The sequence below is a fragment of the Rhinolophus ferrumequinum genome, chromosome 21 (assembly GCF_004115265.2).
Source record: "Rhinolophus ferrumequinum isolate MPI-CBG mRhiFer1 chromosome 21, mRhiFer1_v1.p, whole genome shotgun sequence".
Lineage (NCBI taxonomy): Eukaryota > Metazoa > Chordata > Mammalia > Chiroptera > Rhinolophidae > Rhinolophus > Rhinolophus ferrumequinum.
Window position 1 is genome coordinate 54,562,819 of NC_046304.1, and position 14,399 is coordinate 54,577,217.

The following is a 14,399-nucleotide window of genomic DNA, read 5'->3' on the forward strand; positions in this document are numbered from 1 at the left end:
CATTGGATAAACCTCGTCTCCGGGATGCTCATTGGTCACGGTTCAATCGGAGCACATAGTTTGGGGCGAGCGGAAAGGCCCACCTCCTCGCGGTCCTAGGCCCGCCCGGCGACGTGTGCGTGCGCGCGCCCGAGGGGAAGGCGGAAGCGGAAGTCGGGGGCGCGCCGGCTCGCAGCGAAGGAGGCCACGGCGTCGGGTCGGGCCCGGGTCGCAATGGGGCGCGGCAGCGGCACCTTCGAGCGTCTCCTAGGTAACGCGGCCCCCGCCCGCCGCCGGCGCCTCAGCGGCGAGTCCGCGGTCCCCGCTCGTCTCGGCCGGCCGGCGGCTCCGGAGCGGAGCGGGGCTGCCGCTGCGCGGCCCAGACACTGGGTGGGCGCTTCGCGAGCTGGGCTCGGCGCTGCCGGGCGCGGGCGCGAGCGCTGACGAGGCGGGTGAGGGTCCGCGGAGGAGCCGGCAGGGCCCCAGGAATCGACCACGGGCATCTGACCGAGCGGGCCCGAAGTCCTGAGTCACTAAGATGGGTGACTCGGTCAAAGAGTTAAACATCAGTAGACGCCACCACCAGAAGCCTAGGTTGCATGGGGTTTAGGGCTTCTGACCCAAACATTGGCACCCCCAAAGGGAGGACACCTCCCTGGGATCTGCCAAGCTCTTTTGAGGGCTGCTTCGCTGGGGACCAGGCCAGCCCCGTGTGTCCTTCCCCACTCGCTCCGGGAAGCGCCAGGTGGTTCAGGAAGGCGTTTCCTCTGTCTGTCGGAGGCCTATGGCTGCTCCTTGCCGAGCCTCCTGGAGGTCACTAATTGGTGGGCATATCCCCACCCTCCCCCGTGGGACTTCGTGTGCTCTGTGTTTGGGACAGGTGCGCTGGGTGTTCGAATGGTCAGCTCCAGCCCGCCCTCCTTTTTCCTGGAGTGTGGTTTTGGGGGACACCTCAGGTGAAGCACCCTCCTTGCTCTTGGAAGGTGCCAGCTGAGGGACTCAGACACATGGGCTGGTTCAGCCCTTCACGGATCAGTCAGTTAGGACCAGATCAATTCTCATCGTGTACACGCCTTGTTAGGTCATGTGTGGTCTCCAGGGAAGAAGGTGCGGTTAGGGCTGGAGCAGCAGCGCCTCGGAGCTGGTCTGTCTGAGGAAGTGGTGAGGACAGAGGAGAGGTGTTAATTGGGGGGTCCTTGGGGGTCAGTTCTCTTCCCACCGGTTGAAGCAGGGGCCTGGAGCTCGTGCTTCCTCTCTCCAGCCCTGTCCCAGCTGAGATCTAACTGACTAGGTTAAACTGAAAACCAGGGACTGATGGCCAAGGTGGCAGATTTCTCCACTCCTGGTTCTGTCCCCAGCAAACTGTGACTTGAGTGACCTCACCTCTGCTTCAGTTTATGTGCAGAGGATGGAAATGGAACCTAGCTCGGAAGGTTGTGTAAGGAGTGAGTGAGTTCACGTGAAGCGTGTGGAACAGCAGCTGGTGTGTCACGAGCACATGAAGGGATCTCTGTTACTACTTCTCAAGCTGTCTGCCCCGTGTGGGAAGGACAGCACGTTCGTGCTTATCACTGTGTGTCGGGAGCATCTTCACAGGGTTTCCGTTTGGTCCACATGTTTAAAATGGGAATATGGCAGTCGGTCCTCCCTGTTGCTGAGCTGGGGGCTGCTTCGGGAATCTTCAGGATGAGCCCCCGTAACGGTGCATTTCTGCCCTAGACAAAGCGACCAGCCAGCTTCTGCTGGAGACCGACTGGGAGTCCATTCTCCAGATCTGCGACCTGATCCGTCAGGGGGACACGCAGTAAGTGAGCGGGGCCTGTGCTCGCTCGTGAGCAAGGGGGCGGCCGCACTGTGCCCTAGGGTTGCGGGGTCACTGACCCTCCAAGGACCTATGACCTTGGTGGAGAGCTACCTGGGCTGCGTGCTGGGATTTCTGAGCTCTGGGGACAGTCAGAGGACTTTTCTGTATAGTTGGGGGTTTTTAGGAACAGATGGTGGATGGAATTTTCTTGTTTTAGTTGCTGAGACTGTTTTCTTTTTTCTCTTTCTCTGCTCTGTCGATGCCTTTTTCCTTCAGAGCAAAATATGCCGTGAGTTCCATCAAGAAGAAAGTCAACGACAAGAACCCCCACGTGGCCTTATATGCCCTCGAGGTGACTAGGCTCTTGCACTACAATCTCTCAAGGGTCCCCAGCCCCAGCGGTCAGGATAGCAGACATGAGTGGCCCCCGTGGCCTTGCCCACCTAGCTGCCTGGGCACACCTCCGGCAGAAGGCAGGCACTGGGCGTGAGGGCACATGTGAGCGGCCCTGACAGGGCTGGGGTGGGAGCAGTGCCTCAGCTGTTCCACCTGCACATGACACACTTAGGACCCTGAGCGTGACTCTAGTTTCTGTCCTTGGTGATAAGTGTGGAGTCAGAGGCATGAACAAGCAGACCCACAGGCTGTTGCCTGCCTCAGAGGCTGCCATGGGGACTCTAGGACGGGCTGGGTGGCCTGCGGGGCCTGTCGAGGCCTGCCTTCTCCTGGGGAGGGGTCCCGTCCAGGAGAGGTCCTTGCCTTGTCCAGCCGGACCGTCCCATCCTTGGTGTCTGCAGGTCATGGAGTCCGTGGTGAAGAACTGTGGCCAGACGGTCCACGACGAGGTGGCAAACAAGCAGACCATGGAGGAGCTGAAGGAGCTGCTGAAGGTGGGCACTCCCTGGGCGGGGGGGCCCTGCGCCGTGTCAGTCCCAGCCTAGTCGTGTGTGGGGCGCGTGCAGCAGGCCCCTCTTCCTGCAGGGTCGGGGAAGGCGTCCAGGGACAGGGCTGGGAGCTGCGCCTTGAAGGACGGGACACGGACATGGGTGGGAAGGGCTCTGAGTGGGAGGCACGTGAGTCCAATACGTCCATGGAGGGACAGTGGGGAGACAGCAGAGCAGGGACGCTTGGGGAGTGGGCTTCGTGTCCCCCTCCAGCAGAGGAGGAAAAAGCCTCCTGAGCCAGAGACATCTTCCTGAGCGGGGCCCTGCCTGTGGCCTCCCAGGCTCGCCCTGCCCCCTGCAGGGATTGTGATGTGGGCAGTGACACCCAAGGTTGTGCAGAGCGGGGTGCGACAGCCATTCTTTGAGGTGAAAGGGGACCCCATGGAGGTGAGGCTGCCATGCGACTGGCCGCCGAGAAGTACAGCCCTGAGCACCATCTCTTCTGCCATTGGCAGGCCAGGCCACAGTTTCCTGGTCCTGTCAGGGTGCCTGTCTGGGACCTGAGCTGACAGCCAGCCTCTCTGAGACCCACGGGTGACCTGGCCAGTCCCTACCCTGGCCTGCCGGAAAGAGCGGAAGGAGTTGGAACCTGCCTTCTCCCACATTTGCCAGTTGTCCTGTTCTGCCACACGTGGTCTAAGCCAGTTAGTCCCCCTTGGAGATAGCTCAGGAGGGTCCACTGACTGGACACAGGTCACGGGAAAGAACCAGAAGCCCAATGCTGAGCTGTGGTTGGCATCTTCCTGAAGCAGCTTTCTCGCCCTGCCATCCTCCCGAGTGTGTGTGACAGTGCCCCAAGAGGGCTCTGGAAGTGACTGGCTGTGCTCTAAGCTGGTGGAAATGGTGGCTGTGTATGTGGGGACGTGCCTGGAGCGCCTGGAATTGGAAGGGGGCCGGCTGGCTGCGCGTCGGCTCCCTCTGCCTAGACCTGGTTGACTCTGCCTGTTCGCGGAGGTCGGGTTAAGGCAGGGCCAGCGTGGGGTATGGGTGAGCTCCCGCGCTGGTCAGGGAGGGCCGGGAGAGAAGCAGGTCTGCGGGATGCAGGACCAGAGAGCTTTGGCCTCGCTTGGGTCCCTGGCTTTTCTTGAGGGTTACAGTCCAAGTCCTGAGTGGGCAGACAGGAGTGGTGACTTCGTCCTCAGAGGCGGGGTTCCATGGAGAAGGGCCTGGGGAGAGTACATGGTCCCTGGGACCCACCCCACCTCTGCCAGCCCCGTCAGCTTAGGGTACTGAGGTCCTGCCAGCCACTTCCTCAGGCTGACACGTCTCTGGTACCTGCGTTTCCCATGACCTCCTGATGCTCTTCCCTGCAGAGGCAGGTGGAAGTAAACGTCCGAAACAAGATCCTGTACCTGATCCAGGCCTGGGCGCATGCTTTCCGGAACGAGCCCAAGTACAAGGTCGTCCAGGACACATACCAGATCATGAAGGTGGAAGGTGAGTCAGGCGGGGAGGGACACAGCGTCCAGGGACTGAGCGATTGCCCTGCATCAAGCAGGGCCATGGGCTGTGCTCACCCCTTGCCGGTGGGGACAGCATCTCACCTAGTGACCAGCGGTGGGCACAGGGAGCGGGTGTCCCCAGGGTGGGTGCGTGGGCTCAGCCCGGCTTTGGGCGCCTGACCTCATACTCGTCAGGGCAAACTTGAGGCGGTGCGACAGACACACGGGAAATGAACAGGAGCTGATTTCTGAGGGAGGGGTCCTAGGAGGGAAGTACGGCTGGGACCTGGCCTCTGCAGGTCCAGTTTAGGACAAATGGGCGGGGAGTCCTGGAGAGCAGGCAGCACGCCCGATGGGCCTGAGCCTGAGGATGAGCAGTGACGGAAGCTCTGGGCCCCACAGAGGACTCCGGTTCAGGGGCCCAGGGCTGAGCACACAGGCTGCCGAAGGGACGGGAGGTGCCATCCCAGAGGAGGGGTGCGGGCGGAGCTAGGGCGCTCTGAGCACAGCGGATCGTCCTTGGGCAGTTTTCAGTCGGGGCGTGGCCGCTGAGGCGCTGTTTTTAAGGACCCCTCTGCCTTCTTCCTGCTGTTGTGTCAGCCATGCAGAGCTGGTGGGCTTTGGCAAAGAGGGCAGTGGATTTAGGTCACGCTCAGAAGATTGGCTGGTCTCAGCTGAGCAGGGCGTGAGGGGCTGCGCCGGGGCTGCTCCCGCGTGTGCTGCGTCCTCAGCTCGGCCGTCTGGCCGTGAAGAGCAGGCAGAGTGTGAGATGGGCCGTGGCTGCTGGCTGGGGTCTGGGGGCTGGGCGCCACCGTGTGGACATGTGACGATGGTCCTGTACAGGTCCGTGAGCTGGCCTCAGGCCCTCAGTGCTGGCTGTGTGCTCACGGTCGCTTTCTTGGGCAGAGCGTCCGAAGCTTGATAGGCTTCCCAAAGGGTCTGTGCCTCAACGAAAGCCTGGGGACCCCGTCTTTAAGAGCAATGGGAAGTGTGGTTGGCGGGAGCGAGGGTCCAGGAGCCACATGGGGGGCCCAGGGAAGCTCTGTGAGGCCTTGACGTGGTGAGATCAAGGCCGGCTCTGCTGTGCCCACCCCACCCCCCGAGGATGAAGCAGCTCTGCGGAGCCACCTGCGGGGAGTGGCCGGCCAGCTGTGCACCAGGATGCCCTGCCCAGTGTGGGGTCACGGCACTGGCCACCCGGGCCCTGGGCCTCCTCTTGCCGGTCTGTTTGGGGAGGCGGATGCCAAGAGTTAGAACATGGATCCTAAAGGTCTCTGGGCCGACCGGTGGGGACAAGTGAGGCTGTCAGGCCTCGTGCTCACCAGGTGGCCCCAGCGATAACCGCAGCCTCCGTTCTCTAGGACACGTCTTCCCAGAGTTTAAGGAGAGTGACGCCATGTTCGCTGCAGAGAGAGTGAGTCACGGTGCTGGGGCCGTAGGAGTGGGCTGGCCGGGGAGGCTGAAGGGAGCCGGGACGGGGCCTGCGGGGAGCACCGGCGGCGGGCGAGCAGCTGTTTGTCTCAAAAACGAGAACTCTCCGCAGGCTGACATTGGAACACAGTTCAGGGTGCTGCCTTTGGACTGTGGCTGGTGGGTTCATGTCATTAAACATTGATGTGTCCTTGGAGCCATGGGACGTCTTGCTGTTAAGCCTTTAGAAAGGAAAGTTCTTCAGAGGCTCCTTCCTGTGTCCTCACTGACCGGGCGTGGCCTCTGCCTCGTTGGGTCTTCTCCCGTCTGTGGGAAGTGGGCATTTTGGAAAGGGAGGGCTGTGGGGTTCTGACTCTGCCCACCCCCCCCAGGCCCCCGACTGGGTAGACGCAGAAGAGTGCCACCGGTGCAGGGTGCAGTTCGGGGTGGTGACCCGTAAGGTGAGTCACCGTACGGGGGGAGGGGTCCGGCTGCATGCAAGGCCAGGCAAACCCAGGCCACCTGCGTCGTCCTGTGGCCACTGCCCCCATGCACAGCCCTTTCCCTCTTGGCCTTGGCCAGTCCCCAGCTGTGTGGTGAATGTAGCCACCAAGGGGTTTGGTGTCTGATGCTCAGACTCACCTCTACCGACAGCCCCTCAGTCGTGTGTCCTCAGTTGACTCAGCATGTCCAGCTTGGATCCTCAAGCCAATGTCTCTGTCCCCACTGAAGCTCAGGCCGATGAGGACAAAGGCTTGGCCTAGGGTGTCCCCACCCAGCAAAACCCGTTTCAGCTTAATTCACGCACGGTTTCTGTGTCACGCATGGTTTCTGTGAACCTTGTTACTTAAAAGTCTTCCCCCTAAGCGGCGGCTGCAGCTGAAGGCCAGGGCGTGCCCTGTTTCCCCAGGGCCCTGCCCGCCCTTGGCCCACTGCAGCCTGGGAGGCCAGCCTGGCTGGCCACTGTGTGGCTGGTGGCGCTGGGCGGAGTGGGTGCGGAGCCTAGGGCCCTCGCCTGCTGGCCGCCTGAGCTGCCCCATGTCACGTGTCACAGCACCACTGCAGGGCCTGCGGCCAGATCTTCTGTGGCAAATGCTCCTCTCGGTACTCCACCATCCCCAAGTTCGGCATCGAGAAGGAGGTGCGCGTGTGCGAGCCCTGCTACGAGCAGCTGAACAAGTGAGTCTCCCGCTGGGTGCGTGCAGCCGGCTTCTGTCCTGCTGAGGACTGTCCGGGAGGCTGCTCCATCCCCCGGACACGCCCCAGGCTCAGGGCAGTGCCCAGTGGGCGCGGCCGGGGCCTGACACCTGCCGGCCACTTGCTGGGGTTTGTTTAACCTTCGCTTTTCGTCTGGAAGTGAAACTTACAGGCAAGACGCCGGCGCGATAAGATCCCGCGTGTGTGCCCTCCACCTGGTCCCTGGGTGTTGACGTTGACTTGTTTCCACGGTGGCTTAATTGCATGTCCTCCTCCCCCATCTGAATGTGTGTTCACACACACGTGCTTTATCCTGAGCCGTTGCAAGCGCTGTCCCCACCCCTGCACCTTCATGTCCCCAGGAAGAGGTGCGTCGTCTTCCGTAGCACAGCGTGCCTGTCGGGCCAGGCGTTTGGCATCCCTCCCCAGCGGATGCGGACTTTGCAGCCCCTTTTCTGGCTGCGCTGAGTCCCAGTGAAGTCAGTGGCAGTTCTGTCCCATCAGGGCCCATCGGGCTCTTCAGTGCGTGGCAGGGACTGTCGCGCCCCCTCTGCTCCCCAGCATCTTTGTTGCTCACGATGCAGACGTTTATGAAGGGTCTAGGCCATTGCAGAGTGTCCCTCAGCTTGCCTCAGGCTTCCTCATGGTCAGCATCAGGTTCTGCAGCCCTGGCGGGATCCCAGGAGTCAGGCTGTGCCTCTCGGTGCAGCGGGTTAGAGGCCCAAGCCGTCTGTATGACCCAGTGTCAGCGATGGGAGCCAGTCCCTCGGCTAAGTGGGGCCTTCTGGCCACTCCACTGACACGTTCTTCTGTGGAAAGCCGCGGCCCAGCCAGGCGGTGCTCGAACCTCGCTTTCAGGAGGGGGGCTGTGGCTCAGGCGAGGTGACTCGCACAGTTCCTAGGCCTGCAGGTGACAGAGCTGGTGGGAGGGTTCAGCTTTTCTCGAGCGTGGCCAGGGAACCACTATCGTCACTCCATGGGGACACTGGAGGGAAGTCCCGGCAGCGTCCTGAAGAACTCTGGGGGGGTCGGGGTGCAGTGCTCAGCCCCTCACAGTGTCCTGTTGTTCCAGGAAAGCCGAAGGCAAGGCCCCCTCCACGACAGAGCTGCCCCCGGAGTACCTGACCAGCCCCCTGTCGCAGCAGTCCCAGGTACCGGCCGGCCTGCGGGCGCCTCTCCCTGGGTGCTTCTCCCCAGGCCCTGCTCAGCCCGCTCTGTCTGTCCCCAGCTGCCCCCCAAGAGGGACGAAACGGCCCTGCAGGAGGAGGAGGAGCTGCAGCTGGCCCTGGCCCTGTCACAGTCGGAGGCTGAGGAGAAGGAGAGGATGGTGAGCCGAGAAGGGAGGCCCGAGTCTGGGGTGCGGGGGGGAGTACCCTTAAATATTTGGGGAGGGCACAGAGTATGGAGGCTCGGCCGCCTGTGCCACGTGCTTCCCGTGTGACCTCCTCTTCTTGGCCCTCCCGCAGAGACAGAAGGCCACATACACGTACCCCAAGGCAGAGCCCGCGCCCGTGGCCTCGTCGGCACCCCCTGCCAGCAGCCTGTACGCTTCGCCTGTGGTGAGCGCCCCCTCCGGCTCGGTCACACTGGCTTGGGTGGCTTTCCATGGGAGGGGGCAGGAGGGCTGCCCAGGAAAGGACTGTGCTGTGTCACGCGGCCTGCTCCCCTCCCCCCGTAGCCTTTGGTTCCCTGGTCAGGGGTCCCCTGTGGGGGTAGAGGAACCCGTAAGGCTAGATGCCCGGCTGGTGTGAGCCCAGTCTCCTCTATACCCCACGGCAGGAGGAGCTAGGGAGCCGTGGGGTCAAGGGTGGCTGCATTTTTCTAGTGTCAACCTGAGAGCATGACAGAACTTACTTTCTGGGGGGTCAATCCAAGCTCTGTGGCCTCAGCTCCTTTGCATAGTGGGTGGGTGGGGGTGGGGCAGGCCGGGCGGGCGTTGAGAACAGCCCTGCCACCTACCTGTCGGGGTCCATCTGTGCTGCTGATGGGGTGGGGGCGGGGTGCTGCCCTGCTCCTTGTCCGTGGTGATGGGGCCTCTTGGGGTCCCTGCAAACCAGCCCTGGCCAGCCTCTAGGGTCCACTGTCACTGCTGGGCCACCCCGGCCTCCTGAGTGACGGCTGGGGAGGAACTGGGCGTGGGCTTGAGCCTGCAGGTCACTGCTCCTCTGGCCTATGGCCCTTCAGACCCTCCCATGTCTCCCCAGAACTCGTCAGCACCACTGGCTGAGGACATGGACCCCGAGGTGAGCGCCCACCCCCACACCCCCGCACGTGGTGCTTCCCCTCACTGCTCCCTCGCCCTCAGGAATGACCTGTTGTCACCTATGCAGCTCGCCCGGTACCTGAACCGGAACTATTGGGAAAAGAAGCAGGAGGAGGCTCGGAAGAGCCCCACGCCGTCTGCGCCGGTGCCCCTGACGGAGCCGGCCACCCAGCCCGGGGAGGGACATGCAGCCCCTGTGAACGTGGTGGAGGTAAGGCGCCCTCTCAGTGCTTCTGCACCACAGTCCCCTGGGAGGGGACATGGGGCCAAGCCGGCCCCACTCACCCTCTGGTCTCTTCCAGACTCCCCTCCCGGACACAGACTCTCAGCCCATCACTTCCTCCAGTGGCCCCTTTAGTGAGGTAAGCTGGGGCTCTGTCCTCAGGCTGGGAAAACACGGCCTCCGGAGTGCACAGCTCCAGGCCCTGCTCAGGCACCTGTCCTGACAGGAAGGCCAAGGCGGGTGTCTCTGGGCCGGCTGTGGTGCCCCCGCAGCGCCATCCAGAGGTCAGGGCAGGGGCGCTACAGGCTTGGAGCTCAGCGCCCAGATGGCTCCTGGCACAGATGGAGCTGCCGCCGATCCCCCAGGGAGTCTGTGCCTCCCTCGGCCTGGTGGCGTGGTTAGGCTCAGCCAGACCCCCATGTGTACCCCCAGCAGTGCCAGAACGGGGAGTCAGAGGAGAGCCACGCACAGTTCCTGAAGGCGCTGCAGAACGCCGTCAGCACCTTCGTCAACCGCATGAAAAGCAACCACGTGCGCGGCCGCAGCATCACCAACGACTCGGCTGTACTGTCCCTCTTCCAGTCCATCAACAGCATGCACCCCCAGCTGCTGGAGCTGCTCAACCAGCTGGATGAGCGCAGGCGTACGTGCCTCCCGGGCCCCCGGCCCGCCCCGCTGCTCGCCTGGGTGCCGTGGGCGCCTCCCACGCTGGCCAGTGGCTGAGGGCTGTGAAAAGGTTCCCAGGGTGGGGCTGCCCCAGGGCTGTGGCTTCTCGGGAGTCTGGGCTGTGGGCTCCAGGGAAGGTGGTCTTAGTGACAGGAGATGACCCACTAAGCACAGGACAGTCAGCCCGAGGAAGAATCCCCCACCCAGCCCCTATGCCAGCCACGCCCTGTTGACAAGCGCTTGGCTGGGCAAAGGCAGGCCCAGCTCCACACGGGGCAGGAGCCCCACCGGGCAGCCTGAGCCTCCGTGCCATGCCAAGGGCTCCCCGCCTGCCCTCCCGCAGTGTACTACGAGGGGCTGCAGGACAAGCTGGCGCAGATCCGCGATGCCCGGGGGGCGCTGAGCGCCCTGAGGGAGGAGCACCGGGAGAAGCTGCGCCGGGCAGCTGAGGAGGCCGAGCGCCAGCGCCAGATCCAGCTGGCGCAGAAACTGGAGATCATGCGGCAGAAGAAGCAGGTGCGGTGGGCGGCCTGGCAGCGGGGCGCGGGGTGTGGGGCGTGGTGACCCTGCCTCACTGCTGTGCTGTGGCCACAGGAGTACCTGGAGGTGCAGAGGCAGCTGGCTATCCAGCGCCTGCAAGAGCAGGAGAAGGAGCGGCAGATGCGCCTGGAGCAGCAGAAGCAGACCATCCAGATGCGTGCCCACATGCCAGCCTTCGCCCTGCCCTACGCCCAGGCACGTGCCCCACCGCACGCCCCCGACCCCACCCCGCTAGCCGCTGGCCGCTGGTCGCCACCTGACGGCCTCTCTCTGTCCCTAGCTCCAGGCCATGCCTGCGGCAGGGGGTGTGCTGTACCAGCCATCTGGCCCCACCAGCTTCCCGGGGACCTTCAGCCCAGCAGGCTCGGTGGAGGGCTCCCCCATGCACACTGTGTACATGAGCCAGCCAGCCCCGGCCGCCGGCGGCCCCTACCCCAGCGTGCCCGGGGCCGCAGCAGGTAACGGGCGGGTGGACGGGCCCACCAGTCAGGGTGGGCCTCACATCATTACCTTCCTTTTTTCGGCATAACATGAGATTTACAGAAAAGAGAACGGACAAAGAATTTTCCAGATTCCCCAGATGTTAACATTCTGCCACATTTGCTCACTTTCCACATATACACGCACGCGTGTGCGCGCGCACACACGCCTGGCCCATTGCAGAGTGAGCAGCAGGCAGGCAGGTCCCCATTACTCCTGGTGGCTTCAGTGCGCGGTTCCTAAAACCAGACACTCCCTCAGGCCCTGGGCACAGACGCGCTGGGACCTCCCCCACTGCCACTCTGCTCAGGTTGTCCCGGTAGGAAAGCCCCTCGCATGTGTTGTAGTCAGCTGTTCTCTTTCGCCTTCTTTAATCCAGAGTATTCCTCGGTCTGTCTTTGTGTTTCGTGACGTCGACTTCTCAGAGAGCACTGCAGACCACTCAGTTTGTGCTCATCTGGTCTCCCGTGGGTGTGACGTGCTAGGGCTGTATTTTGGCTGGATGTTATGGGAATGACTGTTTTCCCTTGATATAAGTATTTACTATTTGTAAGTTTTAGTAGTTTTTGCCTGAACTTGTTAAATGTTTGTCAGGTAGTGACTTTCTAATTCTGTTTTCCCACATTTGTTAGTTGTCTTTCTAAGAAGGTACTTTTCCTTCTCCTGTTCGTTCATCTGTCATATTGGTGTGGACTCATTGTATTCAAAAAGCCATAATCTTTGACTCTGTGTTGATGCTGTCTGTCCCTGGTGTGGCCTGGGAGCCCCTCGGGCCGGCTCCTGTGTGCTCCTGACTCGTTCCGCCATCTTTTGGATGCTTTCTTCCTGGTACCAGTAGATATTCTGTGTTCATCTTGTACTTTCTCAGTCCTGGAAACAGCCATTTCTCCAAGGAGCCCCAGGTTCCTCTTAGTGAAGGAGGGCATTTGGAGACCCAGACCTGGGTTCGAGGCCCTCAGCAGACTGAACAGAAAGCGTGTGTGCACACACACACAAGCACGCACACGTGTGTTTTTATCTGCATGGAGCGGAACCCGCGTGTCTCCTCCCACACCTCCCGGGTTAGCAGCACAGGCTCCCTCTCTTCTGATCTGTGCTCCCCTCTCTGACAGGCCTGCCTCTCGTCCTCTGTACTGACTTGTTCATTCCTGGAATTCACAGCAGGTAGTTTCAGGAATGCCAACCCAGGCCACTGTGCAAAAGGTCCTCCTGAGCAGGCTCTCTGTTGCCCTGTGTCTTCAGGCTGCGGGCCCAGAGTCCAGATCTAGGTTTAGAAGTTACTAGACTTAGCTCTTCCCCGCCCCCTGCCGCGTCACCATTTACTCATTTGGAGTACAGTTGGGTTCGTTTCTTCCCATTTTGTTCAGTTGTAGGGGTCCTCTCCCATCTTTGTTGATTTCATTTATTTTCCTTTTGTGAGACTGTGAAACATGAACTTGGTTCCAAAAGTCCCAACAAAACACAAAGCTCAGAGAAGTGAACGCCCCCTCCCCCTGCTTCCTGGGTCATGAGCTCACTCCTCTTTTTCTCGACAGACCCCAGTATGGTGAGCACCTACGTGTACCCAGCAGGGGCCACTGGCGGGCAGGCGGCCCCCCAGGGCCCAGCAGGGCCCACCACCAGCCCAGCCTACTCATCCTACCAGCCCACTCCTAGCCAGGGCTATCAGGTAGGCGGGCAAGGCTGCTCCCCTCCCCCGGGAGGCCCACTGGGTGCCCGGTCCGCTCCCATCACACCCTTCCCCCGACAGAACGTGGCCTCCCAGGCCCCGCAGAGCCTCCCAGCCATCTCCCAGCCTCCGCAGTCCAGCACCATGGGTTACATGGGGAGCCAGGCGGTGTCCATGGGCTACCAGCCCTATGGCGTGCAGGTGAGACCATGTGGGGTGTCCGGGCAGGGGCGAGGGCTGGGGGAGCGCTAGGCAGGCTCGGCCCTTCTCATCACCACCCCCTTCCCCTCCACGGGCTCCCCTCGCTGGTTTTCCTCCATCAGTGCAGTGATGGGGTTCCTTTCATCCTCCACAGAATCTCATGACCACCCTCCCCAGCCAGGACGCGCCTCTGCCGCCCCCACAGCAGCCCTACATGTCGGGGCAGCAGCCCCTGTACCAGCAGGTGAGCCTCTCGGGGCTGCTACCCAGGGGACCGTGCCCTTAGCTGGGGGGTGGCCCTGGGAAGAGCGAGCAGTACGGCCAGGACTACTGCTCACAGACACACCCTGGAGGGCCACGCACGGTGACCTGTAGGTAGCAAACTGTGTGTTGACTTAAAAGGTCAGCTGCAGACATTGTTGGGATCTCCCGGGGTCTGCCTCTGCTGGGGAGGCCTCCCTGAGTCCTACGGGTGCGGCCCAGACGAGGATGCTAGAGAAGCCACTAGAGGGTGGGAAGCTGGGGTCTGGGGCGGAAGGACCATGGCTGGTGTGTCCCCCAGATGGCGCCCTCGGCGGGCCCGCCCCAGCAGCAGCCGCCTGTGGCCCAGCAGCCGCCAGCACAGGGGCCGCCCGCACAGGGCACTGAAGCGCAGCTCATCTCATTTGACTGACCCGGGCGGGCTCGCTGCCCAGAGGAACACTACGGTTCTGGCAACTGCCGCCTCCGTTTCTAACTAGCATCATCCTCCCGCCTCGTGCTCTCCTCTTACTGCCCTGTAGTGTCCCTGCTCTGAGCGAGTGGGGATGGCCCCTCTCCCTGGCCCTCCGTCTGCCTGCCTGCTGGCTCCTCATCCCCCATGCTCCATTCTCGTCCTGTCTCCTTGAGTTGGTCTCTGACTTCTTTCCCCAAGGCTGGGCTTTGGGGTGGAGGGTGGAAGGGTAGGATCTTCTCTGACAGGAAGCCCCCAGCCTGGTACGTCGGGTCCCATGAGGGGCGACTGGAGTGGGGTCCTGCTGCCCTCCCATCCCCCCACCCCATGAGACCTTGGGGGTCTGTGATCTGTGACTCGTGTGAGTCTCCCCAGAGCCCTCTAGCGTGGCCCCTGGGCTGTTAGCAGAGGTGCTCCTGGCCCTCACAGGAAGGTTGGGGGCTCGTCTCCAGCTTCTCTGCTTCTGAGCTGTCATCTCACCCAGTGCCCCAAGTAGACGGAATGGAACAGTGATAATAAAATTTCTTTCAACAAGTATTGAGTGTCTGCTTAGAGAGGTGGTGGTGCGTCGGGCAGCCTGCCCTGCGCCCCAGGCCGTTTCACAGTCTCCCTAGGGGACGCTGCTCTGACGCAGTTGCAGATCTGCCATCTCCTCCGTAAGAGCACTGGGGCACCGCTCTGACAGTCCTCCCCACGCAGCGCTACCCAACTCCTAGGAGACACCTGCAGGGCCCCCAGCTCTAGTCCGACTACCATGCCCGTTGTAGTCTAGAAGACTCATGGCCTCTTGCATCCAGAGTTCAGGACACCTTACCTTACATACCCAAACCTCTTAGGTGACTCCAGTATTAGCTCTTCTGTAAAGGAAT

The 14,399-nt window shown here is 62.1% G+C and overlaps 1 protein-coding gene across 2 annotated transcripts; it reads left to right on the forward strand.

Annotated features, from left to right (window-relative positions):
- The first annotated feature begins 136 nt into the window (after positions 1-136).
- Positions 137-14,067, forward strand: HGS (hepatocyte growth factor-regulated tyrosine kinase substrate). 2 transcript variants are annotated; one of them, XM_033091196.1, is made up of 22 exons: positions 137-250; positions 1,699-1,783; positions 2,060-2,135; positions 2,581-2,673; positions 4,041-4,164; positions 5,531-5,583; positions 5,972-6,040; positions 6,634-6,758; positions 7,849-7,927; positions 8,005-8,103; positions 8,243-8,335; positions 8,981-9,019; positions 9,107-9,250; positions 9,342-9,401; positions 9,695-9,905; positions 10,272-10,444; positions 10,523-10,663; positions 10,749-10,926; positions 12,484-12,617; positions 12,699-12,818; positions 12,973-13,062; positions 13,381-14,067. In XM_033091196.1, the coding sequence occupies exons 1-22, from the start codon at positions 214-216 to the stop codon at positions 13,489-13,491; spliced, it is 2,334 nt and encodes a 777-aa protein (XP_032947087.1). In that variant the 5' UTR covers positions 137-213; the 3' UTR covers positions 13,492-14,067. The 2 variants fall into 2 exon arrangements, with proteins under 2 accessions (XP_032947087.1, XP_032947088.1); XM_033091197.1 differs by having other exon boundaries at positions 9,698-9,905.
- Positions 14,068-14,399: the final 332 nt, after the last annotated feature.

Excerpts from the sequence above, each read along its gene's own strand:
- HGS (XM_033091196.1), top strand. The coding sequence starts at position 214 with ATGGGGCGCGGCAGCGGCACCTTCGAGCGTCTCCTAG. Across the intron at positions 4,165-5,530 it reads CCAGATCATGAAGGTGGAAG|GACACGTCTTCCCAGAGTTT; the intron begins GTGAGTCAGGCG and ends TCCGTTCTCTAG. Across the intron at positions 10,927-12,483 it reads CGTGCCCGGGGCCGCAGCAG|ACCCCAGTATGGTGAGCACC; the intron begins GTAACGGGCGGG and ends TTTTCTCGACAG.